This window comes from Herpailurus yagouaroundi, unplaced genomic scaffold (genome assembly GCF_014898765.1).
Source record: "Herpailurus yagouaroundi ecotype Mexico unplaced genomic scaffold, PumYag 186, whole genome shotgun sequence".
NCBI lineage: Eukaryota > Metazoa > Chordata > Mammalia > Carnivora > Felidae > Herpailurus > Herpailurus yagouaroundi.
Window position 1 is genome coordinate 11420452 of NW_024412417.1, and position 27654 is coordinate 11448105.

The following is a 27654-nucleotide window of genomic DNA, read 5'->3' on the forward strand; positions in this document are numbered from 1 at the left end:
CTCTCCAAACCTGAATGGCTGTTAAACAGTATCTCTAGTGTCTTTTCTCATTGGCTTCCATTTCTCAGCTCACCTAAATTAGTCTTTATTATTTCTATCCAACATACTCTTTTCTCTTCCACTGAAGAGTTGGGTCCAACCAAGAGCATGGCGACCATCGACTTTCATTCTGTCGAAGGAGTGTGTCTACAGAGCACCAAAATCTCCTGGCTGTTGGTGCAACTCAATTAAGCAATTAAAGTTTCTATTTATTGTATTGAATTACTGTAAAAGAAAATGTGAATTTCATATTTTATGAATAAACCATCCTTTTCTGTACTCCCACGTACACATACATATCACATTTTTCTGAATTTTTACTTTTCAACCCTTGGTAGTAGTATCAGGGGTAAACAGTCTCAAAGACTGTCACACAGTTCTGGACATAAGGCAGCCATTAGTATCATGGTTTTTTTCGGCCACATATCATTTAAATATCAAAAAGTCCACACCCTTTAGAAACATGAAAACAATAGATATGTGTAATGCTGAAATGACCTTTTTTTTTTTTTTTAAGTTTACTTATTTATTTTGAGAGAGGTGGAAACAGCGCAAGTGGGGGAAGGACAGAGAGAGGGGGAGAGAGAGAGAATCACAAGCAGGCTCTGTGCTGCCAGTGCAGAGCCCGACCCGGGGCTCAAGCATACGAAACCGTGAGATCATGAACCGAGCCAAAACCAAGAGTCGGGTGATTAACCGACTGAGCCACCCAGGTGCTCCTGAAATAACCTCTTCAAAGCAAGCCTGTGTATCATTTCATACTTTTTTTACTGTACATATTTATATCTTATTTCATGATTAATATGTCCCCAAAATTTATGCATAAATTATATTTGTAATATATGAGAGAATTTGCTCATGAAATCTTTTTTGCAAAATTTTTCAAGTATATTATTTTCCCTAAGTTAGATAATTTAGATTTAGATTATTTTTTTAATAACTTTTTTAATGTTTATTCATTTTTGAGAGACACAATGTGAGCGGGGCAGGGGCACAGAGAGAAGGAGACACAGAATCTGAAGCAGGCTTCAGGCTCTGAGCTGTCAGCACAGAGCCTGATACAGGGTTCTAACCCACAAACTGAGAATTCATTACCTGAGCTGAAGTTGGTCACTTAATTGACTGAGCCACCCATGTGCCCCTAGATTTAGACCATTTTTTAGCAGAGAATACACATTAAGCATCCCATTGTTTTGTAGACAATGAATATGTCAAATGTATCATAATTATTCATCCTACTCTTCTTTTTTAACTTATTTTTTTCTAAGTATATAAGTTTTAGCCAGAAACAAAGACTGATGTCTGAACAGTGAAAAACTGTAAATAAATTTTTTAATTTAGATTTCTGTTTATAGATACTTACAAAATATGAATCTCTTTTAATTTTAATAAGATTCTATGGCTTGATTATAGATATGTCAAAACACGGATTAAGCCTTAATGTTTGCTAGAGATGTGTGACACCTGACACATGACCCACGGAAACTCAAACTGTGATAGAAGGGCACAATGCACTGTTTTAAAGCTATGAAGACTTATCAATACAATATGTGATAGACCTGTCTTCTTTATATTAATTATGTATATTTTGTTTTTCTTTCGTACCTGTGACATTTTCTCTCCTATTCCTTTATGTATTTGTCCTTTTGCTTTGTGTATAATCGTAAAGGTTTTCAAATTTTTCTTCCCTAGTAGTTATTCATACTTGCTCTACTTCCATCAGTGTAGATTGTTACTCTATAAATGCATTTTTTAGTTTCCTTGCATTTATTGTTTTATTTTTTTTAATGTTTATTTATTTTAGAGAGAGACAGAGCACAAGCAGGGGAGGGGCAGAGAGAGAGAGGGAGACACAGAATCCAAAGCAGGCTCCAGGCTCTGAGCTGTCAGCACAAAGCTCGATGCGGGGCTCGAACCCACGAACCACGAGATCATGACGTAGGCTGAAGTCAGCCACTTAACCGACTGAGCCACCCAGGCGCCCCTCCTTGCATTTACTGTTTTATCTAATCTCCTTTTTATATCATATTCATTTTACCCTCATACCAGACTGTTCTTTCCTCTCTCAGTGGTTTTCTACAGTTTTCCAGAAATCATGTATTTTGTAACAGTTTAAAGAAAACCAAAAACTGTCCTGATTTTTTTTTTCCCTAAATTCTGCAACAGGGTGTTTATGGTAACTAGTGTCTTCTTCCCCTCACTTTTTAAGATGATATTCTGTTTCCTCTGCTTTGTAGTATTTTTTCACAGGTCTCATGGCTTATTTTCACTGTTGGTGATTATAGTCTATGGATTGTCCTTGGTTAGACTGTGTTATCACTCAAGGAATGGTGAACTTTCTCTTCTCACTCCCAGCAACAGGCCAGAGTGATTAAGTATATTCCTGTCTCACTTCCCATTTTCTAGTTGGCATGTCCTAATATCTCTCAACGATACAGAGGTAACAGCTTCTCCTGCATCTTTTCATGCTTCTCTGATACTTCAAATTGTCAAAATTTATGAGAAACTACAATTTCCCTTGTTCACAGCTGTTTTTGTTGTTTGTTTTTCCTGACTCTTTCTTCCTCCATAATGTTTGTCTTGTGATGACCTCTCCTAAAATACAGTGGAGTACTGCTACAATCTGTTTTTCCCTGGGAGCTCCTATCTCTGTATAGACACAGAAAGACTAGGGAGACAGTGAATAGCATGACATCAAACAGCCCAAGAAACTGTTGGTTACTTTGTATCAGTGTCTCTGTGGCTTTAGTCCCTGCTGTTGCCTGATGACTAATGCCCTGAGGAAAAGTGGCAGTTGTGACCTAACAGTTCACTGCCTCTTTGGCCTCCCTTTCTATACCACTCTCTCATGGGCAGGACTTCCCAGCCCTCATGTCTCCTCATCCCGCAGAACCTACAAATATGCCTCTTGGCTGCGCGAGAGCAAGATCTGGCCTCCTAAACCAATGGTTTTTATTCTTGTAGGACTCTTTCCTTTCCAGGATCAAAACTCAGTGGTTCTATTCGGGTTAGGATCAAAGCTATTAGAGGAATGTAAGCTGATGAGTTCATACTATAAAGTTAATTTTCCAAATTACATTGACAAGAATATGACAAGAAGTTGTTTGCACAAATGGTTCGAAGCTATAGCTTGCTACTTTTATGACTTGTCCTTGTTCGTAATGCAGTGTGCCTTGTAGACATTAATTTTGTACAGAAAGAACCACTCCGAGTGAGGCTGTCGCCTGCTTTTGTTTATCAGAAACAATAGTCCTGTTTATCTTTTATTTACTCTACTTCAGCATGTCTTTTTTCATGTTATTTCTTTGGGTAACTAAATATGTCCTCCGGTCAGTCTTTTAACTCTCCAGCAGAATACCCCTGGAGTCCTACAACAACTTTTCCTTCCTCTCATAAAATTGTGCAGCATAATTTTTCTTGTTAAATATCTGTTTCTTCCACTATATTGTGAGAATTTTCAGTGCACGTAATGCGTCTCATTCCTCTCTATATCCACCATGTGTACTACAGTTCATTGGCTTATGGTAAACATTTAATAGATGTAGATCCTAAAAATATTTGCTAAACTGAAAAAAAAAAACCCAAAAACCTATTGCTCTAGGAAATAAAGCTCAAATAAGTAAACTGCTCCAAGGATCATCTGAATAAGTACGAGAGCAAGCCAGACCCTACGGGAGGAACTCTGAGGCTACAGAGATGAACTGAACACCATGTCACCCTTTTAGCAAAGTGCCGGCAGTGCAAATGGGAAAGCTGCGATACTGCCTAGGACAGACGGGGAGATTTCACGCAGGAAGCTGAATTTGAGTTTTTAAAATAGAAATATGTCATTTCTTAGTCCTTAAAATGCAGGCTCTGTATGCTTTCTATTAGACATTTTTCTTTTTAATAACATTAATGTTTATCTGATTGCAAAATAATACATATTTATAGTATGAAATTTGGAAATTACATAAGAGCACACAAAACACACAAAGGAAAACTTAAAATACATAATCCCACAACCCCAAGATAACCACAGTTAGCATTCTGGCATTATTTCTAGCCATTTTCTCCGCTAGAAATAGGCATATATACTTTTTCTTCATTTTACAAAACCAGAATGTATATTGCAAGTATCTTTTTGTAATGTGCTTTTTTTCAGTTAATCTGTTGCTAACTAACAGTGCTAATGTGTTTGCATGCTGTGATTTTTTCTTCAGCAGCTTGAGAGGATTCTACAATATAGGTATGGTTAAGCACACCTTACTCTGAGTAAACGTACCTGAGTTCACATCTTGTCCCTTGCCCTCCCCAGCACTGTGGCCCTGAGCAGCTATTCAGCGTCTCTGGAACTCAGTTTGCTTTTCGTCTGTAAGACGAAACAGAAGTATCTACTTTGTAAGATTATTTTAAGGAATAAGTGAGCAAATCTATAAAAAGCACTTAACCCAGTGCTTGGTACATAGTATGTGTCTAACAAATGATAGCTTTTATTGTTTTTACAATATTTTATTTGATCAGTTTCCTACTAATGCATAATTTTCATTATTAAAACAATACTGGAATAAGTTACATCTAGGTTAATCTTTGCACATATGAATAATTACTACCTTATGATAAATTCCTATGTAGAATTGATGAGTCCGTATCTAAAACTAAGATTTTTGACAAGGATTTCCCTCCCACTGCAATCTATATTCTACTGGACATTTTGTGAGTATGCCAGGTTTCCCTTTTTTATAAGGGGCTGTTTTAGGCTGATTACACAGTGTTTGTGGCTTTCTTTGAGTTCATTCATGAGGGAAAACCTACAAGCACTCATATTTTATGGAAGAGCAAACTACCCAACACTTGTGTGAAGACAGTGGAGCCTCCATTATATCACCTCCTGGACTATCGATTTGGAAAGCTTTCTTTTTCTTTTTCCTTTTTCTTCCAAAATACACTGCATCAAAGAGTCCAAGTTATCCACTAGAAAATAAATCAATATGATTTATTTCTGCTTTCCTCATTCCTTACTTGTGAGATTGTGTTCTATAAATAAATGTAAAAGAGTGTATAGAGTGCTGAGATTTCCAGTATTGAATCAGGGTGACACCAAGCATTAGCCATTATCTAGAAATTTTTCCACTTGGTTTTTTAGCATTATGTCAGATACTCTGAACCTCCTGAAATTTAACTGCCTTAAAAAAACAATAATGAGCAGCATATTTCGATTTATTGTGATGTTATTTTATTGGTGTGAAATGTACTATCAGTTCTACTTGTACGTTTCAAACAAGCACTTAAACTTTGATCTCTGTTATTTGATCTGTAGCTTTCCAGATATTATTTTAGATAGACAAGAATTTTAAAAAATACTTTAACTTAATTTGCACTCATAATGTTCACTATATCATCTGAGATCTACTTTATGCTTTAATATCAATATTGCAGTATCTGAATTATGGATCTGAGAGGTTATATTGATTTGTAGTTTAATCTAATATCGTTATCCACATAAGGCAAATCTCCTGTGTTGAAAGGTCATTCAAAAAATAGGAAGTTTTTGGGGCGCCTGGGTGGCGCAGTCGGTTAAGCGTCCGACTTCAGCCAGGTCACGATCTCTCGGTCCGTGAGTTCGAGCCCCGCGTCGGGCTCTGGGCTGATGGCTCAGAGCCTGGAGCCTGTTTCAGATTCTGTGTCTCCCTCTCTCTCTGCCCCTCCCCCGTTCATGCTCTGTCTCTCTCTGTCCCAAAAATAAATAAACATTGAAAAAAAAATTTAAAAAAAAAATAGGAAGTTTTTAAGAGTGTACTGATCTTGGTGAGCACCAAATAATACACAGACTTGTTGAATCACTATATTGTATGCCTGAAACAAATATAACACCGTATGTTAACTACACTGGAATTAAAATGTTTAAAAATGTACAGACAAAAGGAAAAATGTAAAAATAGGAATTTCTAAACATTTTGATTTAATACTCAATTTTATGATATTTTGTACACAAGTATCACCACTAAAAATTTTTAATGTCTATTTTGGGTTATTTTTCAATAATCCCCACTCATTTATTAAATATCTATTGAATGCCTACTGTGCACTAGGCTCTTGGGATATAATGATAAGTTTAGAAGTTTAAAAAATATACATGATGCCTAAGCTTTAATATATGTATTAATGTATACATATATTGAAAGGTTTATTTCACTTGGATTGAATGTTAATTTTTTAGAACTCCTAAAATTTCTACAAAGAATATAATGGATTGGGAAAATTTTTGAAGTTATTTTAGATTTTCAGTTTCTTTTTAGAATATTACATATTACTGTACAGTATATTACTATAAAATGCAAAAAAAAAGTATAAGTGAATCTGAAGACAAATTTTTTGTCTTAGGTAGAAATTATCTCTATAACAGTTTTAAAATGAGTCGTGAGGGGTGCCTGGATGGCTCATTTGGTTGAGCATCCGACTCTTGATTTTGGCTCAGGTCATGATCCCAAGGCCATGGGATTAAGCCCCGCATCAGGGTCCACACTGAGCATGGAGCCTACTTAAGATTCTCTTTGCCTCTGCCCCTGCCCCTCTCTCCACTTGCTTGCTCTCTCTCTCTCTCTAAAATAAATAAGTAAAAATAAAAATAAAATAAAATAAAACGAATAAAGTTCACAGACAAGTATCCAGTACCTTCATTTATATTTAAGATATAATTTTTAAAATTTCATCTTCCCCTTTTCTTTCCCTTCCTTGGTGTACCCTCTGTTCCTATATTTCATCCTGTTTTTCTTTCCTCTGTAACTGATTCAAGAATTCTCCCTTTGGAGGTTACTGTGGGTGGTCCTGAGAGCTGACCCCAAACCCCTGATCAGTAATTCAGTTTTAATTGTTATTTTGTATTGAAAAAAAAAATGAACAGAAGGCTGTATATGCTCCCATTTGAGGTCTTCAGTGGAAAAACTATGAATTTAGTCTGGCTGCCAGTACAGTCCTGGGAAGGGGTGGGGGCAGGGTCTGCTGGATGAAAAGAAAATGTAGTCTCTTGGGACCTTCCAACAAGTGTGGCCACTGTACAACCTGCCTTATTGCTTAGTTGCAGTTCCCATTGAGAAGTTTAAACAAGAATTGTTCCTATTTTGACTTCTTCCCCGATGGAAAGTATTAGACACTAGCTAAGTAAGCCAAAAAGAATGAAAAGCCTGAATAGAAAAGATGGTAGAGGAAGTGAGTCAGTAAGGGAAATGTAATAGGAAAGAGGGGAAAGAAAATTTCCAAGTTGATAAGAGAACATAAAAATACCATGGGCTCCAGGCCATAAAGGATAGTGATTTTTTTGCTAAGGCCGTTGCTTCTTCTTTCTCATGTTTTCATGTTTCTGGCCCACCTTGCCTCTCCTCCTGACCGTTGCCCTCCTACCTCCACACTCCACTCTTACCCTTCTTTCAACACACTGCTCCCCTATACAGAAGGCTTCATTCAAAAGGCTCATTCTTCAGTAAAGCACAAATTCCTCACTTAGTACATCAGTGCTGGCCGCAATCTACATCTGCCTCTCCGACCTTGTGCCTCACTCCTGTTTTTTCATGTTCCCTTTGCTCTAGCCAGTCAAGACTATTATTTTGCCCCCAAGCATACCTTCTGACTTTCACATCTCACATTGTCCCTTTGGCCCAGAAAGGAACCTTCATCTTTGCCAATTGAAATCCTGTGGTAACTCTGAGACCCAACTGCTCCATGAAGTTCTCCTTATCATAGCAGCCTAGAGCAAGCCCTCCTTTCTCTAGATTCCTGTACCATTTTGTTCCTCCCCTAATGCTTCCTGTTATTTGTTTGTGCATGCTTTATTTTCCCTATAAGATCATAAGCTTTTCGCAGGACAAAGAACACAGCTCGTCCTCCTTATTTCCTCCATAGGGGCTAGCATATCACCTTCCTTATAGTAACCAAGTTAAAAAAAAAAAAAAGCATTGGGTGAATGATCAAAAGAAATGTTATTAGGATCAAGTAGTCGAACACAGATTGCAAATTTTTATGCCTGGTTTATTGTTCCTTCAGTATAGAACTAAAAATTGACCTATGAGTATTTATTATTAAACGGAGAGTTCAGTACCTATAGCAGTGAAATTTCATCATTTGGTTCAAAAAGAACAGAACATGCCCCACTCACCTGATGCCCAGGAGTCTCAGCACTGCTGTCTAGTGTCTGGATCAGTCACTCATGGGAAGGAGGACCAAAGTAGTGCTGGGCCTTCTCATTTCCTTTTTGTAGATTTTCTCTCTTAGGAATGTAATTTCTTTCTTAATAAAGTATATGTGTTTAATAGCTATTTAGATGTTTTTAACAGCAGACCAAACATTACAAATATTCTACTGGTGATGCATATGGGGAGAGGTGTTATGTTTTCCCCCACCCAGCTTTTCTGTGTGAATTAAATCCAAACGTATCTGGATTCTCATAATTCAAAGAAAATATCTGCACCAACATTTTGAGAACAAATAGCTGCCAAGCGAAACCTGACAGCATATTCCTTGGTGACACTCAGTAAAAGCTGTGTAGACAGAGTGAGCGGCTACCTAAAACTGAGCTCATATGCAAATGTGAACACTCTCCAATTAAAATTACATTGTGTACATTAAGCCTCTCTTCAGAGGCTGTGGAATTTTCAGGAAAAATATCGCCGAGCTTGACCTTAAGTACCTTGCCTCATTATTTTTTTGTCATTTCCAGCTACTAGTCTCTCCAAAGAAAACAACTCTCTTGTTTCTTTTAGTTTTGTGTGTGCCCTGAGCTCTTATTCCCAATTGGTGCTACAAAAAAACTGAAATGGTTCCAAACACCACTATTGTTTTTCTTTTTTTCTCTCTGTAACTAATATTTAAAGATCAAAGATAACTCTGGTACTTTTATGTTGTAGAGTGTAAGACCAAATTTTCCCTAAAGGTATTTGCTGTCCAGGATTTTTTTTCTTTTCTTTTTTCTTTTCTTTCCTTTTCTTTTTTTTTTCTTTTCTTTGTCTTTCTTTCTCTTTTTCTTTCTTGCTTTCTTGCTTTCTTGCTTTCTTGCTTTCTTGCTTTCTTGCTTTCTTTGAGCTGTAAGCTTTCTTCTTGAGAAATCATCTGAATGGTAGCTTCTTGATTTCACAGGGTCACTGGCAGTTGTATGCAGGAAGAGCTGGAGTGGGACCATATTAAAAGGAGGGAGATGAGTTAGGAGGTTTTTAAAAAATATTTTAGTAAGGTACTTAAAGACCAAAAAAAAAAAAAAAAAAAAAAGAAAAAACCCTCCCTTAACTTTCCACCAAAATCATATTGTGATAACTAGTACCTTGGGAAATTTTTTAATTTAAGCACTTTCTAAGGATCCTTCTAATGCTGAAACTAAAAAATAATCTTTCCATCAAAAAGCTTTTGTTATAATAATTCCCATGTAAATTCTTATTAATGTATTCATTTTAAGGGTCTATTATGATAGCTTTTATACAATATTTTTAAAGTTTTATTCGTTCTGTTAGTTTGGAAAATGTTTCATATGATTAGCCTTGGGTTCATTCTTTTAAAGAATTATATATATTGGGGCACCTGGGTGGCTCAGTTGGTTAAGTGTCCGACATCAGCTGAGGTCATGATCTCGTAGCTCGTGAGTTCAAGCCCCACGTTGGGCCTGTGCTGACAGCTCAGAGCCTGGAGCCTCCTTCAGATTCTGTGTCTCCCTCTCTCTCTGCCCTTCCCCTACTCATTCATAGTCTCTCTCCCTCTCAAAAAATAAAACATTAAAAATTTTTAATAAAAAATCATGTATGAGATGAAAGAAAATAGTGAGTTTGTATGTCATATAAATGTTTTTCCTAGAATGTCAGTTGTATTTTCTTAGCCTTAGTAATTGTATAGAACATTGTTTATCTTCATTGTATCCTAAAGAAGCAGTAATTATTGTTTTCGAATACTTGTTCAGTTAAACTGATTTTCTTAGCCGCATTTAGTAAGTAGAAGTAGAAATAGAAAATATTTGATGATCATGAAAGAAATCTAAATATTACCAAAAGTGGCAGTACTATATGAATAAATATGAATGTGAATGAATAAATATGAATGAATCAGGAGACTCATTTGGTAAAACTGACAACAAATACACACTAGAAGAAAAATAGAACAAAGACATTTTCTCATACTTTAAAAATGTTGAAGGTAGTTCTAATTTGATATATGTGATCTCATAAAAACAGTATATTGAATGAACTGCTTCCTCAAATTGCCATTTTGTTCTTCATCAAAAGCAAAAATAAAGAATGGCAATTTAGGGTCAAAAATAATGCCACAAATGAAATTTTGCTTTAATTACTGTCTAGCCATAAGAAGGAATAAACTATCAGCCAAGACCAATGTTCTTTGATCTTACATTTCAACCTTGTCCTCCAGATGATTGAAATGGTCTTTTCTCAAATGTTCAACAGGCCTTTTACCATTTGATAGGACAATTATTTTTAAGAAGGTTTAAAATGTGATCTGGAAAACCACATTGACTCTCTGTGGCATATTTGCTATTCTTAGCCTGGTTGAATAAGCTGGAAGTGGATGAATAATGCAGGTTAGAAAGAAAACAGATGCTAAATATTACAAATAGGAAGGTTTTCCAGCAACGAGACTTTCATTTTAGGACTAGATTTTTGTTGGCACTTTTGGCATTATGATGATTATTGTTTTTCTCTCCAGCTGTTACACATCTGTATTGAAGGCTGGGGCAATTGGCGCTGGTCAGAGCCCTTCAGTGTGGACCATGCCGGGACTTTTATTAGGACTATTCAGTACAAGGGTCGAACTGCTTCACTCATCATCAAGGTTCAGCAACTCAATGGAGTGCAAAAGCAGGTAAGTTCCTTGTGTTCATGGCCCAGACAGCTCTTAATTATTTGATGTAACTAGTGGAAGGGAAACTTAAAGAAATGAAAATAATTAAATAATAAAACAAAATCCCAGTGGTATGTCTAGTTCTGCCTACTACTACTGTGCACAAGTTTCTTGATGATCCTGAGGATGATGATGGCTTCAAACCCTTTGTCTCGTATCTTTTACAAGAGCTGCTAACGAGCAGTAAAATTTACTGATTTTAGTTTCACCTCTTCTCTCTGTCACCACCTACCTTCTGGTAGAGGTGCTAATGAGCTGTGAAATGGCCAAGAGGCCTTTATTAAGAAGGAGAAGAAGGACAGGGTGTTGGGGACTCTGGATAACCCAAAGGTGGATAACCAGGAGTTGGTTCTCATACATGTAAGGGTAATCTTTGAGAAAGTGTTGTGATACCTCCCATGACAGAGTGGGCCGGGGTCTCCAGCAAGCTTTCTTTTCCTAGGAGTTAATATTAACTGCAGTAAAAATTCACTACAGTCTAACTCTTGGCATATAAAACCTCAGCTCTCAGCACATATTTTTACGTATTTTATAAAACTTCCTTTTGGCTGTTTTTGAAGTTCTAAGACTGCAAAGGGGAAAAAAAGTATCTGACACTTTTTTTGTGTTCTTAAGATGTGAAAATGTGGTTTTTAAAAGATGTTTTTCAAGCATGGCACATATGACAAGAGTAGAAAGAAAAAAAGGAAGTATTAAAATCTGAAAACTGGCTTCACTGCACACATAATAACTGGATTTGTCATAAGAGTTTTAACATATACATCAGCATCTGGATTGTAACAGTCTATCCAGAGCTTATGTGAACAGAGGACATGATAGAAACAGCCCCCCAGCCTCTGGACAAGGAAAAGGGGAGCTTTCCTTAGCAGGCAACATGGGCTCCGCCATTGCCTGTACTTGGCAGACAGGAAGCAACTGGTGAGGTGAACAGTAGGACCCGTACCATGTACGTCCCTGGTCTGCACCTAATCAGGGAGCTGGACTTCATGTTCTCATTATTGTGGGCAACAGGAGTGAAAAGAATATAGCAGAAGAGTTTCCCCAATGAACTGACCACTCTTCAAGTAGTCGGTGACTGCCTGCAGTGGAACAGAGTAAAATGGAAGACACTATGTGACACAGGCTTCACTCTTAAATTGCAAGTGTGTATAAACCCAACAATGTACACAACCGACAGTAAGTGTGAAGGACTCTTAGAGGTTTCACTAAGAAGATATGACTCGAGTTGGGCTTTGGAAAACATGTAGAATTTGGATTAAGAGAGGCCAGTCCAAGTAGACAGTATAACCTAAATATAGGAGCATGGGACAGATGGGTCTTCCTGGGGCTCCTGATGGAAGCAGCCTAGCCAGTGTGAGCTTTGAGCTAGAAAGTCGTAAGAACAAGACGTGTCTCTGACTGTCATCTGGCTTCAGGACTCTCTTACTTGGATACACGCTCAACAGATACCTGCCCAATGAGTATGTTCTGGTTTGTGATTCTGTCACTCATGGTCTTTCAGAAATTCCTTATACACCTTCCCATTCACCAGTGTGCCTGAGAAATGGTCACTCAGCATCCGTTTGAACACTCCACATGATACAAGGCTCCTTTTCTCACATGGTAGCCCTTTCCATAGTTGGTTACCTCCAGCTATACAGGAAGCTCTTTCCCAGTTTCGAGCCAAAATCTCTCACCATTTGGCCAGTTTATACCATTCGTCAGAACTTGAGGGGTACACCACTTGTGGTAAGGGCTCTGTAAGTTGTATCTCCCCTGTATTACAGCCCTTTGGAAACATAAGGGAAGCTAGGATGATTCTTTCCTCTTAGTTGCCTTTTCGTTAGGCCACTGGTTCTCAAACTTGCATGTACGTCAGAATCACCCAGAAGGCTTATTAAAACGTAGATGCTAGGTCCCACCCTCAGAGTTCCAGATTCAGGAGGTCTTGGGTGTGACGTGATCATTTGTTTTTCTAACAAATTCTGATGATACTGGTACAGGGCTCCCACTTTGATGGCCATTGCTGTGGTCTAAACTTCCCCAATTCATTCAGCTCTTTTGCCTGTGGTTGCTAGAACAGTGGCCAGTTAGTGGAATGGGGGGGTCACTCCATGGAGAAGTGGTTCTCATGGTGTATCCCGGTGGTTAACATCATAGCCAGTCTGGCTGTATCCCCTTGCTGGCTGTGTGACGTTCAGCAAGTTATTTAACCTCTTTGATCAGTTTCCTGATCTGTGAAATGGGGAGAGTGATTGTGCCTTTGTCACAAAGTTAGTGGCAATTAAATGAGTTTGTATATGTGAAGTGCTTACAGTAGTGCCTGGCCCACTGTCATAACTCAGTAAATTATAGGCACAATTATGAAATATTCCCAGGCATGACTAACAGTAAATGGACTTTGTTGTGTTAAAATAGTGCCTCCTTCTTGCATAGATATTATGTATCTTTAAGGAATAATATTAAATTTCAGGGATAAATTAATATATACAGTGTTCCTGAGCAGATATTACGCTTCGCAACAATAAACCCTAAGTCAAAAAAGTTGGCCAGGAAAAGTACCTTTTCTGAAAATTTTCACAAAATGTTACCTACCTTTTTTTTTCCCCTGATAATAAAAGATTTCTCAGCCTTGCTATTTATTACCTGATACCTTAGGCAAATTTCTTAACCTTTCTGTGCCTCCATATACCCCTTGTAAAAGAAAGCACCCAATAAATATTAGTTTCTTGTGGTTATTTTTATGTTAACTGTTCTCAAATATTTCTGAAAGCACAGGAAAGCCTAAGGTAGAAAAGAAAAATTGCCCATATTTTTGCCACCCAAAGGTAAATACTTCGGTGTATTTTTTCCTACTGTTTTTTTCTATGCAGATATTTTTTTTTACTAACTTGAGATCTGATTATAATTAGTTTTTCAACTTGTTTTTTTCACTTAACATTGTATGATGCTTATCTTCTCATGTTATCTGAAATTGCTGAACTGTCTTTTTAATGGTTGCATAGTAATTTGCCCTGTGTTATGTTGAAACCCATTTAGACACCCATCCCCTTGTTACTGCACTTTTAGATAATTTCCAATTTGTTGCCATAATAAACCCTTAAATGAATATCTTTGTGTATACATATGTATGTCCAAATCTCTGTGTCTGTCCTGAAAATAATTTGCTATAAAACTTAATTACCTGAGCAAAAATGTGAATGTTTTTGGGGTGCTTGATACATCTTCCCAGACTGAAAAGATATACTTTATACTTTAACCAGAATTCATTGTTTTGTGTCACCGGATTCTTGTTAGGGCCACATTAGTCCTTCAAATAACTAAGTATATATATTCGTCCCAACCTTCTGCTGATTTTCTGAGTTTTCCAAACTATTAGCAAAAATAGTTTGTTAGTTTTAGACTAACAAAAATTTTTCCATTCATTAGAAGTTTAAGGAATCCTTTTCATCATTCTCTCTGTTAATGTCAAATATACAGATTTTTAAGGCATCTGGTGCAAATCACATTTCAGGATCTCCAAATGTTATTTGTACCATTGAATGTTTCATAATTATTTTCTGTAGCAGTCCCTCTCACACTTTTCTCTGCTTGTATTCTATAATAAATGCTGTTATTAAAAAGAAGAAGAAGAAGAATCTAGCCAAATAGGAAAGGACTCTTCAGAAACCAGTAATGGAAGCAGAGGCCACCTTCCCATTGCATGTACCTTTCTGAAAGAAGTGCCATCTTGTCCCGCAGGAACTGGAGGTCCATTTTCCATTCCCATTGTCATAGAAGGCACATACACACAAAATTTATATTTTGAGTTTTAGAGTTTATTGTCATAGCCAAATGAGACTGGGCTCTAAATTAGGGCCATTTTAAAAACTTAGCAAAATAATGGAAAGTGGAACACAGAAAGAGCAGTTTGTTTAACCTAGAATGAAGCAAATGGAAAATGGTTGGTACTGAACCCAGGTAATGCTGAAAGGTTCAGCAGGCCACCAACTTCAAAACAACCGCTGCATATGTCAAAGTTGTGAAAAGTCTGTCTAGTCTTTCAGTTGGATTTAATTTTTTATTGTCAGGGTAGATCAACCAAAATTCAGATTAGCTCCAGTTAAGGTACATCAGAGACACAGGATTTCCTCAATTAGCCAGGTTGGGAAGGCAGATAGGAATCAAGGTTTCAGAAGAACTTCACGAATTCCTTCCTCTCTCTCATATTGGCCTCTTTCCTTCTGTCCCACCTGGGCTGGGAAATAAACTGCAGCTGCCTAATTACCAAGCCCCATTTGGGGAGGTGAGTGTGCAGCTCCCTGATGTACCTTAACTGCATTAACATGCCCCTGGATGATGGAGAATTGGCTAGTGCGCATTTGAACAATGCCATTTGGTTGTACCCTGCCTTTCTTATAACCCTCTCATTTCTCCAGTTGAATGAAAACTGACCACATACAAAATTTCTCAAGAACTTTGTACATTATACAGCTACCCGTGTACACATATTGGCTCCCACGTTTCCCATCCCCTCATTGAGGAAAACTTCACCACTTTAAAAACTTAAATGTACATATGTATGTATGTATGTATGTATATTTGTATCTTTATACATACACTTTTAATCATGGCTAAGATATCATTTTCCAGTGCATCTGGTGTTCTGGAGTTATTCTTTAATATCACTATTCTTCTTGGCACTGATCTAATAAGAGTTCTGAAACCTGCTAAGTAAAATCACATGTGGAAATCTTCAATACACGTCTTTGTGGCTTTGGGGAAAGAGGAGAATTAGTGTGAAACCTGGAAATGTGTATTAAAGAGAAACCCTACATTAAAAAAAATTAAGTAGCTGTCTTCAACTGATAAATTAATCTTGAAATTTTAACCATAATTTTCAAAATAAAGGCATTGTAAGTGTTGCCACGTTGAAGAAAAGCAGACATGGCTCTCGCTGAACCCTGCGTGGGAGCAGCCGTGAAGAACACCGCTCTGAGGAGTAGCCATTTTGGATTTCCCTTCATCTAAGTAGCCTTCCCTCCCTGGCCACTTTTAAGGGTTTTCTTTTTATCAAATTTGAAAGCCTATTTAACAGGCTTTATAGTTGAAAATGAAACTATAAAAACCCACCAAGAGGATCTTTGTCTTTAAACAAAGTGAGTCCCAGATGGTTGCAGAGATTCTGTGGTTTCTGTGAGAGACAGCAAAATTCTCTCCTAAATCTCATGGGGCCCAAAGGTTCTGAAGCAAGAGCAGTGTGCATACATTGCCAGGCCTGGGCACACCAAGAGTAAGAACAAAATTGAATACTGCCTCAGAGCTTTCACGTGTTTACTTAAAGTTAGGCGACGCTAAGGCCTCATAAGACTTAACCATGAGTGCCTGGTAACCCCTAGCATATGCTAAAGAAAAGCTTGCCTGCTAACTTAGGACTCATGGTCCAGTTGACTTCTGTGTTTGTTACTGAGAAAACATTGTTTTAAAAGATTATTATGGCAGAGTATCTAGGAATAATATAACAGTTAAGCACAGTTTGGTTTTTACAGATGTTCTCCTTCTAAAGAAAATTCAAAGGAATAGATAGTTGGAAAATAAGTGTTTAAGAAAATGCTAAATATCACTGTTCAACTAATACCATTTGAAACAACAATGACATCTTATTTTTGGTCTATCAATCTAGCAGGTTTATTTGGGGTAAGTAATAGTTCATTCATAAATAATTATTCATAGTTATTTGTGTAAATAATAGTTTACTTACAAAGATGTTTACAAAGTACCCTTAATCACATAGGAAAATGTATCCATTAGGATGTTTTCAGTTTGAAGTAACAAAATAGGCTTTTTAGTCTTCATAATAAGTTAATGAGGAAGAACTATTCCTCTTTTACATTTATTATCTCACATAATAAGAATGAAGAAGTCGAGTTAGGTGTTGGTTGATTAAGCAACTCAGTGCTGTATCTGCTGCTCTGCTGTCCTGTTGGATTTGCCTTTTTTGTCTTAAGATGCCTACGAAAGATGGATGCATATATATCCTCTCATAACATCTTCCACGACAGACAAGAAGCAGGGCTTTTGCTTCTCAAATTGTCTCCCCTATCAAGGAGGAAAATGTTTCCCAGAGCCTTTTAGCAGTCTTCCCTTTTCATATTATTAGCCAGAGAGCGTCCCATGTTCACCCCTAAAGTAATCACTGGCAAAAGGAGAATTGATTTACCAGGATTAGTTTGTAACAATTATAATAGATTCTGGGGTTCATGGAGGTGTCCACCTTCCCTGAGTACTTTGTTGCTTTTTGAGACCTAAACCAAATGAGGGTTATTCATATCAAGGGAAAGGGAGGAACCACCTATTTAGAATAGAACCAATGGGATCTACCACATTTACCTTATGATGGGCAGTTTTTATTCTTTTCTATAGTTGCTACATTTTCTTAATTAGTAGGTATTAATTTTATAATAAACAGACTTTCAGAGTGATTATCAGCACAGACTCTAGGCCAGAGAGTCTGGGTAATGTCCCGCAAGTTATCCATCATCTTTGTGCCTCTGTTTTCTCTTGTGCCTCTGTTTTCCCTCATACATGAGTCATAGCAGCACCTATTTGATATGGTTGCTGTGAGAATAAAAGAACTAATTTGTAAAAATGAGTATATACACACACATACATATATATGTGGGTGTACATATGTATGCAGAGAAGGAGAGGGAGAGATTTATTTTAAATTGGCTCAAACAGTTATGGAGACTGAAACCCAGAAGAGCTGATGTTTTTTGGTCTGTGTCCAAAGGCCAGGAAAGACCAAAGTCTCAGCTCAGTTGGAGGAGTCCCTCCTACTCAGGCTCTTTGTTCTATTCAGGTCTTGAATTGACAGGATGAGGCCCACCCACATTGGGGAGGGCACTCTTCCGTACTCAGTTTACCAATACACAGTGAACCTCACCTTCACAGGCACACTCAGAATAATGCTTGATCAAATACCTGTGCAGCCTGTGGCCCATTCAAGTCAGCACGTAAAATTAACTATCACATCCTTAGACCCATAAGTAAGCCACACATGTATGGGTATGTGTGTACGTGTGTGACAGAGAGAGATTACTATTTTTATAATCTGGAAAAAATATTACAAACAAGAAAATCCAGTATATGAAAGTCCTTTGTTTTCCACTCATGGTGAATATTTGTATTACAGAAGGATTCACTGCATAGGAATAAATTTTGCATTATCTTTTCAACTTCAACTGATTTCAGAGACATTTCTTAATGCCTACTGTGAACCATACTCTTAGCTGGATGACAAATTGGGTAATACATGGGTTTAATGGGTAATTACGTGTGTTTTATAATGATACATGCTTCTTCTCTATGGGGAAGACCTGAATAAAATAAAATAAGGCATCTGAGTTAAAAGTTATTTTTTTATTATCAATTTATAAAATGATCTCTTACTGCGTAAGACTGCAGGAAGCCCTTGGAAACCAGCCTTGGGAATAGATACATCACCAGTTGGCCTCTCAGCCACCAGAGCTGAAGTCTTGTTTTCAACCCCCATCTTTTTTGACTGCCACATTATGGACACCACTCACTACCACATCTTGATCGGTCTCTGCTCTTGGAGTTTCAGCAACACCACTTCTCCTGGTTTACCTCCACCCCTCTTTGCCTCTTCTTCTCCGGCCCCTGGCCTGGCTTCTTGCCTCTGAGTCTGCCCCTAAACTCTTGGTCAGTTGCTAGTTTCAACCTCCACCTCTTTTCCAGGTCAACTATCTTTGGTGTGTGCACATTTGCAAGGCTTTCATTCCATAGGTCTGTTATCTCCTGCCCCACCTCACTCTCAAGCACACAATCAGTGTTTCTAGCTGGATGTGGACCCTGCCTGTGCCTGTCTTTTGAGTGCTGTAAACTCAACATAAACAAAGCAAATACGACCAAACCTTTCTTTTGGTATGCTCCAAATAAGCTAATGACTTCATTTTCTTTCTGTTAAAACCAACAAGTTTACTGTCAGAACAGTTACGTATTTCCAGTTCATGAAATCTGAATTGATGGAGCTTTATTTGTGTTATTTGTTTATTTATTATCTTTTAGATTATCATCTGTGGAAGACAGATCATCTGTAGTTACTTGTCTCAAAGTATAGAACTAAAAGTCGTTCAGCATTACATTGGTCAAGATGGAGAAGCTGTGATTCGAGAACATTTTGACTGCCTCACAGCCAAACAGAAATTGCCTTCATACATACTGGAAAACAGTGAACTGACAGAGTTGTGTGTAAAGGCCAAAGGAGATGAAGATTGGTCAAGAGACGTGTGTTTGGAATCTAAGTCCCCTGAGTATAGCATTGTCATTCAGGTATAAGAAGTAGTACAGTCTGGAATAGAGCAGCTTTAAAATTAGCATTCCTCATTATGTTCTTTATTCAGTATAGTACTTTATCTAAAAAATGACCTGTACAAAAGAGGGAGATCTGAAATAATATAAAAAGACTTTGAATGTTGCTTCTCAAAGTGTTTCCTCCCATCCCACAGCCACACAGGAGTTCTTAGAGCTAAGACACTACTCCTTTCAGGTGGAGGCAAGTTCTGTCTTGAGAAAGATCCTGATGCAGCAGGGCTTGGGGTGGAGGTGTGGGGGAGGGGTGAGGGAAGGGATGGTGTTCTCCCCACTTGAAAAATCTTGGCAGTGGGCTGTCAATTGCTTATCTCTTTCTTGCCTTCTGCCATCATCACTTTCATTCCCACGAGGGACAAATCTTCTCAGCCATTCTCCCACCCAGTCTTGTGTCAGTCTCTCCTCATACCAAATCCCCTTGTCTTTAAGAAAGCGTTGGCTTCATGGACTCACTGCACATTCACTTTATACCATAATGAAATCTGTTTTTGCTTAGTTATTCTTTTTTTTAGTGGCTTTTTTCTATAACTTTAAATTGTTTAATTCTCGAAACTGACATTATATCTGTGCCTCATTTTGATTAATTAATAAACTAGTGTTTAATAGAAGCCTTTACTACCTCATATGCAGGTGCCATCTTCAAACAGTTCCATTTTTTATGTGTGGTGCACAGTTTTGACATTAGAACCCAACTCTCAAGTGCAACAACGAATGGTGAGTGCTTTCCAATCCTAAAATATGGTATATGACTCTGACCTCTCCTGTTCTGAAATAAATTAAGGTCAGAGTGACCCAGAGAAGAGATTTATTACAAGTTTGTTTCAGCATCAAACAGCTGGAATACTGCAACAAAGCAAATATGAAAGTTGTTCTGTCCTTTTATTTTTATAGATTGTGTTCAGCCCTCTTTTTATCATGAGAAGTCATCTTCCAGACCCCATTATCATACATTTGGAGAAAAGGAGTCTGGGATTGAGTGAAACACAGATTATTCCAGGAAAAGGACAGGAAAAACCACTGCAAAACATAGAACCTGACCTTGTACATCACCTAACATTTCAAGCAAGGTACTGGAAAAGTCCTCACATTTTTCCTAAGAGAGATTCAGTAGAAAAGCAACTTTGTATTATGGAGGGGAAGAAGGGAGGTAGAATTTTTTGTAGCGTTCCTTATGAGAATGTTATTTTAAAATTGCCCTGCCTAGGGGCGCCTGGGTGGCTCAGTCAGTTGAGCGTCCGACTTCAGCTCAGGTCACGATCTCGCGGTCCCTGAGTTCGAGCCCCGTGTCGGACTCTGGGCTGATGGCTCGGAGCCTGGAGCCTGTTTCCAATTCTGTGTCTCCCTCTCTCTCTGCCCTCCCCCGTTCATGCTCTGTCTCTGTCTCAAAAATAAATAAGCGTTAAAAAAAAATTTTTTTTTAAATAAAATTGCCCTGCCTAGTGTTCTCTTATCCTCTTCAATAGTTTTGGATAAAATTCAGCCTCTTTCGTTAAACTTAGAAATAAATAAGAGGGATCAGAAAATTTAATTGACACATAATTTCTCTAGTGGAAGAAGAAATGAATAGAGCTCTCACCCAAGAACATGGGGAGCGGGGGCAGGGAGAAGGGGCCAGGGCCCATATTATGCAAAAACTGTGTTACCAATCCCTAAATCACCAAAAATTGCCTCAATCTCACAAAAAAGTATTGGTCTATAATATATCTAGGGTTATATTTTTTCAATAAATTGTCTGCCACTTTAGAAATCTGGTATTTACTCCTATTTTTTCCTTTCGACTGCCTAGAGAAGAAGATGATCCCTCACACTGTGCTGTCCCCATCTCTACATCCCTCATTAAGCAAATAGCCACTAAGATACACCCTGGATGCACAGTTAATCAGATCCTTGATGAATTCTATGGGCCAGAAAAGTCCCTTCAACCCATGTGGCCATATAATGAAAAGGATTCTGACAGGTAATGTTCTCCAGCAATCTTTGTCTACAAACATTTACCAATATTAATAAATGACCATTCACCAAAACGCTAGATACCATAAAAGGTGTTTTTAAAAAGAAGATATATGCATGCATCTATCCAATTCTGACCTTTTATTGTCTGGGAAAATGTATTTTGTAGACTGCTTTACTCATAACCTAGAACGTAATTGCGTGAAAAGTTTCTTTCTCCTGGATGCAAATTCAGCGTTGGATGAGTCTAGTGTGAAAAGGTGTCATACAAGAGCATTGTGTGTCTGGAATCCTAAACATATTTCATGAATACTGAAGTCATCATTTTTCATTGAGTCTCTTGGATGTGGTATTTGGAACAGGAATGAACAGCTGAGTCAGTGGGATAGCCCAATGCGAGTGAAGCTGTCAGTCTGGAAGCCATATGTTAGAACGTTGTTGATAGAACTTCTACCCTGGGCCCTGCTTATCAATCAATCCAAGTGGGACCTCTGGTTGTTTGAAGGAGAGAAGATTGTTCTACAGGTTCCTGCTGGCAAAATTATTATCCCTCCTAATTTTCAGGTACTATAACCTTTTTTTTAGCTAATATGAATTCTTTGCTTTCAACAGCTAGCCTTTATTCTAAGGTTGCATTTATGTTCTTAACAGAATCAGTTGTAGAAAACTGTCGTCTTAGATGCATGTGTAAGGGGTATGGAATGTTCTTTGATATTCAAAGACATTTCAGATGTCTTTTTCCCCCATCAGCAGTATTCATGCTTGAGTTATCATTAAATTTGATAACTTCTAGTAGTTACATTTTCATTTTCATTGTGTACAGGATATTTGACAAGCATTAGGATTGGCCTACCCAGGGTATGTTAAGGATATAGAGTCATATTCTGTGCTAACCCACTCCCTAGATAGATTTGTGGTTCTTACAGAAATTCTCTGGGATCTGCAAGGTGGGTAAGAATTGAGGATTTCTGAACAACTGTTTTTGTCAGGGCCCCTTTTCCTTTATAAGTGGACTTGGATATCCATAATCATAGATGTCCACCCAGTTGTTGATAATAACAATATGGAATCATTGCTGGCACAGAGGGAAACCCTAATGTAAAACAGAATTTTGCAGCAAGACTGTACTCCATCACAAGAGAACTTTCTTGATAAGGCTAACCCATTTCAAGAAGTACATAAATCTATAAGAAAACAGAGTACATGGAACTGCTAAATAAAATGTTTTCCTCATGGGGAACAATTGAAGAGTACTTTTTTTGAGCTACAGTTCATGAACATCTTTATTCAATTGCATTTTCCTATTTTTTTTCTTTTTTTTTAATAATCAGATGATGTTACCTTATGGAATTAGAATGCTGACCTACATGTACCTAAGGTTGCATATTATTCTTTTGTCGAATGAAATGAAACCCTTAATTTTTAAGTTTTTGTTATTTATAGGGGAGCCACAGTTGGGGTTGTTTTTTTCCCCCTTCCATAAATATGAATTCCATTGTGAATCAAAGAAAACATTGGGAACTAAAATAAAATGTATGTTGCCATTACAAAAACAAAAACAAAACTCATAAAGGGATTTGGTTGCCTAAGTAGACCTATTATATAATATAAAAAAAATTCCTGTGAATTGAGGTAAAAATGTCATGGTTAAGCAAAATACTTTATAATTGAGGCATTATTTTTCCAGGAGGCTTTTCAAATTGGAATATACTGGGCAAATACGAACACTGTGCATAAGTCAGTAGCAATTAAACTGGTCCATAACCTGACATCTCCAAAGTGGAAAGATGGAGGTAATGGTGAAGTTGTGTCATTGGACGAAGAAGGGTTTGTTGATGCTGAAATAAGACTCGGTGCTTTCCCAGGACATCAGAAGGTAGGATCAAAGTCTGCATGGCTCAGGGGAAATAGCATGCCTACCCCTCCACCTGTTTAAAATGAGTCTACCCCTTTCTTTTTAATCCAGTTTTGGTACAACTTGCTCTAGACAATTTATAACAGTCCAACATGTGATTTCTTAGACCTCTGTCTTATACAGGGTTTTTTTTTCCTTTAGCAGTGATAAAAGCCATGTCACATAATTTATCCAATAACCACTCTATTTCGGAACACTCAGCGGTCACTTGATTGATCGTATGTGGGGGAAAAATGAACTTATTCCAAAATATCCACAAATGTACTTGGCCTCCTTTTCTTAGAGCAGGAAGTACAGTTGCTAACATTCTGTGCACTGAGTGAAAGAACAAACCTCCTATAGCAAAGGTTACGTTCCTGGAAAGGGCATCCTGAGCAAAAGCCGCTCTAATTTTCCCATGGTGCCAAATGCTATGAGGAAGTTATATTCCTAAACAGAGGACTGGTTCTCACCCTTTAATGATATGAATGCAGAAAACATACTTAATCGGCTATTTAACTAAATACAAATGGTGCATGATCTTCAGCATCAATCTTTTCTAAACTCTGTGAAAACCAATTAAGTTCAATATATATTATTGAAACACATCACAGCAACCGGTATGCATGAAAGCACAATATCATAGTGTACCATGTTAAGGTCTCATGCTGTACTTAACAGTATCTTCGTTATTTTAGCCCTCCCAATCAGAAGAAGAAGGGCTACTTCATCATAGTAGTATGATTTAGAATGACCTTTCTCTGGGGAGAAGTTAGATTTTGACAGGCATCTTTGAAGAGCCTCTCGAAAAAAAGTTAGGGTCATTTGGTGACTTTTTAAAAATAAATTTCTCTATACAAAGAAGTTGGTTTCTCTTCAGTATTCCAGGCTGGTATCCATTTCCTCAGAGTTGTCTGGGCAACACATGTTTATGTTCTGCCGGCCAAAATACTGTAACATGGGTGTAAATGGCAAAGAGCTGCAAGCGTGAATCACCCAAAGCTGAATAGTTGTAAGTTGAGAACGACCATCAAAACCTGGAAAAAAATGTGATGCCATACAACCCAACACCCAATACCTCCAGCACCTCACAAAATGGCCACAGCAAATGCGGAATAAATGTGAATGAATGAATGGACTGGTGGAAAATATATTATTGCCTATATTTATATCATTATTCTTTCCTGGTGATTCTCAAACTTTTTAGTGTCAGGACCCCTGTACTCTCTTAAAAATTATTGCAGACCTCCAAAACCCTTTTGTTCATGTGGGCTATGGCTATTGATACTCATCAAACTAGCAATTAAAGCAAAACTTTAGACCCCAAGAATACACAAACATACATTCTGTATGTATGCCACAACAGTAATGATATCATAGGTCATATAACCCCTGGAAAACTTCACTGTACACTCATGAGGGAATTTGAATGGAAAAGACAATAGCGTCTTGGTATTTATTATAAAAATAGTTTTGACCTTTGGACACCCTGAAAGGATCTCATAGACCCTCCCCCCCCCACCGCCCCCAATACACACACACACACACACACACACACACACACACACACACACACACACACGGATCCCAGGCCACACTTTGAGAACTGCTGTCCTGACATTACCATTTACTAAGCAAATATCTTCTCTGAGCACCAGTCCATCATACAACATGGTAAGGTAATGAGATGATACGCGCAGAGGTTAAGAGCTGTACCATAGGACCAGACTGCTTGGTTTTCAATCCCAACTAGACCCTCTCTGTCTTTTTGACCTTGGGCAGGCTACGTAACCTCTTTGAGCCTCATTTCCCTCTTCTGTTAAATGGAGACAATAGTAGCTGCCCCATGTGAGGATTCTGTGAGTTAGCATGCGTAAGTACTTACGAGTGGAGCACAAGAAAGCAGTATGTCACGGCCACTCGATGCTGTTCTTAGGGCTCCCGTTGGTCCCTCCCAGGCCTTTCGTGAGGTAGCTGCCACGATGAGCATGAGGAAGAGGAGGAGGAGTGCTCGACTTCATGTTGAAAACCTGAGTGACCTCTGTTTACATACAAGTGTTCCTACATAAATACTTTGTGAGGGAATTGGCTAAATAACTTGGAAACACCAGAAATAACTGGTGTGCCAGGACACCTGTTGTAAATAGTGGCCCTTTGGGGAGCTGGGACGTCTTTGAGACTGAAAGGGGACACTGATAAATATGCTGGAACATGGGGCGCCTGGGTGGCTCGGTCGGTTAAGCGTCTGACTTCGGCTCAGGTCATAATCTCACGGTCCGTGAGTTCGAGCCCCGCGTCGGGCTCTGTGCTGACAGCTCAGAGCCTGGAGCCTGTTTCAGATTCTGTGTCTCCCTCTCTCTCTGCCCCTCCCCTGTTCATGCTCTGTCTCTCTCTGTCTCAAAAATAAATAAACATTGAAAAAAAATTTAAATGTGCTGGAACAAAAGGTAAAATTGGTATTGTCGTGGGCAAGCTGAGAGATAAACGGCCCTTTAAAAAAGGAGAAAGTTTTACGTGCCTTATAATGTTTTCAAAATCGTTCTTTCCTCACTTGTCTTGCAGTTATGTCAATTCTGCATCTCCTCCCTGGTTCAGCAGGGTATACAGATTATTCAGATTGAAGACAAGACTATGATAATCAATAATATGCCCTATCAGATATTTTATAAACCGCAGTTATCTGTCTCCAGACCCCACTCTGGAAAGGAGGTAAGAAATCGATAGCATTATTGATTTGTCTTAAGTTTCGATCAATTAGCGATAAGTAAGATTAAGGTTTTAGCCTAGAATAAAGAAGGAAACAAACACTGAATGTAGGTAAAGAGAAATTTATTTTGTACTGAATTAAAACCACGGATGTCGTGGCCAGCGCTTCCAGGTAATGAACACGCAGCAGGTCCCGACACACTGCTGGATTCCTGTCGTGTGTGCCCCAGCCGCTGGAGGCCACAGCACACTCAGCTAGCATGCTCGCGAAGGCAAAGCCCCGCCCGCGGGGCAGTGGCCTGAGGGCTGGCTCCCGGGTGTCGTGGAAAAGAGCATCTGCCTCGCAGGCTGCGGTGCCTGGAGGAGCCGTGTGGGCAGAGGGCTCGGCCCCAGCTGAGCCACGCGTGTGGGAGCCCTGACTTCTCAGCCCACGAGGAGAGTAACTGTGAAAAGGTACCAGCGCATTTATGTTAGCATCCCACTGGCAGAATATGCAGAAAATAAATCCAAGAAAGATTTTTGATTCTCTTCTTTATACAATTAAAGTGAACACTTCTATTTTGAGAGAGTAAGGAGATATTTTAAAAGGACTTAAAAACATGATATGCTAAGTGGTAAGCTGTTGTTTTATGCTATTGAAACTATCACGTAGGAAAGTATTTTCTTTCTTTAGCTATGTCTGCATTTATTTTTATCCCTTTCAGCTCCTAAAAATTACATTAGAACACTAAAACAGGGTGAAAGTCTTACTCTTCTAAGCTTACAGTGCATGATAGTATTTACAAAAATGTCAGAATAATCAAATTTCATTTTGGTTCTTCAAAGTATCAGTAGAATAACTATGTGACCAGAAGTACCCGGTCGGGAAATAGAAGTCAACAATGTTTCCATTTTAGGTGAGGATTTGGCAAGAGAATCAGCATGTGTGCAGATAATTCTCCTGCTCCTCCCCACCTTCGGGCTTCCTGAGACCTTCGGTCAGGGCTTTCCACGCTGACATTTCCTCCTCTGAAAATAGGCATAATTTTTCATTCCTTACAGGTTTTTGGTGACAATTAGATGAGCTAATATGAGTAAAAAGGCCAGGCACTCAGGAAATGGTAGTAGCCGGCGGCAACCACAACCCCAGCATCACAGTGAACTCCTGCTTTGCCTCAGCTCCCTGGAGAAGAGGGATGGGCCCACGTACTTCCAGGCAGCTGAGGAGTGTCCCCTTTTTCAACCATACCCTGCTTCAGGCAGGTGTAGGCATTATTTTTAAAGACATGACGGTCCCTAGCCTCTCAGAGAGGTGTGTGGAACAGTGGGAAACCCACCAAATGGGAAGCAGGAAGCCTGGCTCCAGCTGGGCTTTGCCACTCACTGTCTTTGTGATGTTGGACAAGTCAGCGGCTCTCTGGAAAGCAGCTTCCTCAGATGTGAAAGAAGAGTTTTAAATAAAGTGTCTCTAAAGGTCCTTTTTAAGTCAAACTTCTGAGACGTTCTAATGTGCCAGAAACCCTGTGGAATTTCAACAGGGTTGGGATCAGAGTTTCCTCCTCCCTCAGGATGAGCCTTAAACAGAGTTTGTCTTCTGAGCTCCCAGTTCACTGTTCTGTATCTCATTCAGCTCTCTTCTTCCCAAGGCCCCTCAGAGCGCACCCTTTCAGTCCGGTCATACCCATCCAAGAGGACTCTCTCCCCAGCATGTGGCATGTCGACCCTTACGACATCTGGATTTTTGCAGTACCTGGGGGACATTGAGAACTTTGCATCACCTTCTAAGTCACCCCGGCCCTATCATGTTTCATTATGCCTAGAAAAGCAGACCCTGCCCCTACAGCTTGTAATAGTCTCACTGGGGC

General features: G+C 38.6%; 1 protein-coding gene across 6 annotated transcripts in view; it reads left to right on the top strand.

Moving 5' to 3' along the window:
• Nucleotides 1-27654, top strand: part of VPS13B (vacuolar protein sorting 13 homolog B) — a 795663-nt gene that overhangs the window by 725319 nt on the left and 42690 nt on the right. For all 6 annotated transcript variants that reach the window (XM_040494096.1, XM_040494094.1, XM_040494093.1 and 3 more), the window contains 8 exons: nucleotides 10714-10869; nucleotides 18958-19221; nucleotides 19891-19974; nucleotides 20152-20327; nucleotides 21047-21217; nucleotides 21573-21774; nucleotides 22898-23086; nucleotides 25667-25813. In XM_040494096.1, the coding sequence (XP_040350030.1) occupies nucleotides 10714-10869; nucleotides 18958-19221; nucleotides 19891-19974; nucleotides 20152-20327; nucleotides 21047-21217; nucleotides 21573-21774; nucleotides 22898-23086; nucleotides 25667-25813 (1389 nt within the window). The remainder of the gene's footprint in view (nucleotides 1-10713; nucleotides 10870-18957; nucleotides 19222-19890; nucleotides 19975-20151; nucleotides 20328-21046; nucleotides 21218-21572; nucleotides 21775-22897; nucleotides 23087-25666; nucleotides 25814-27654) is intronic.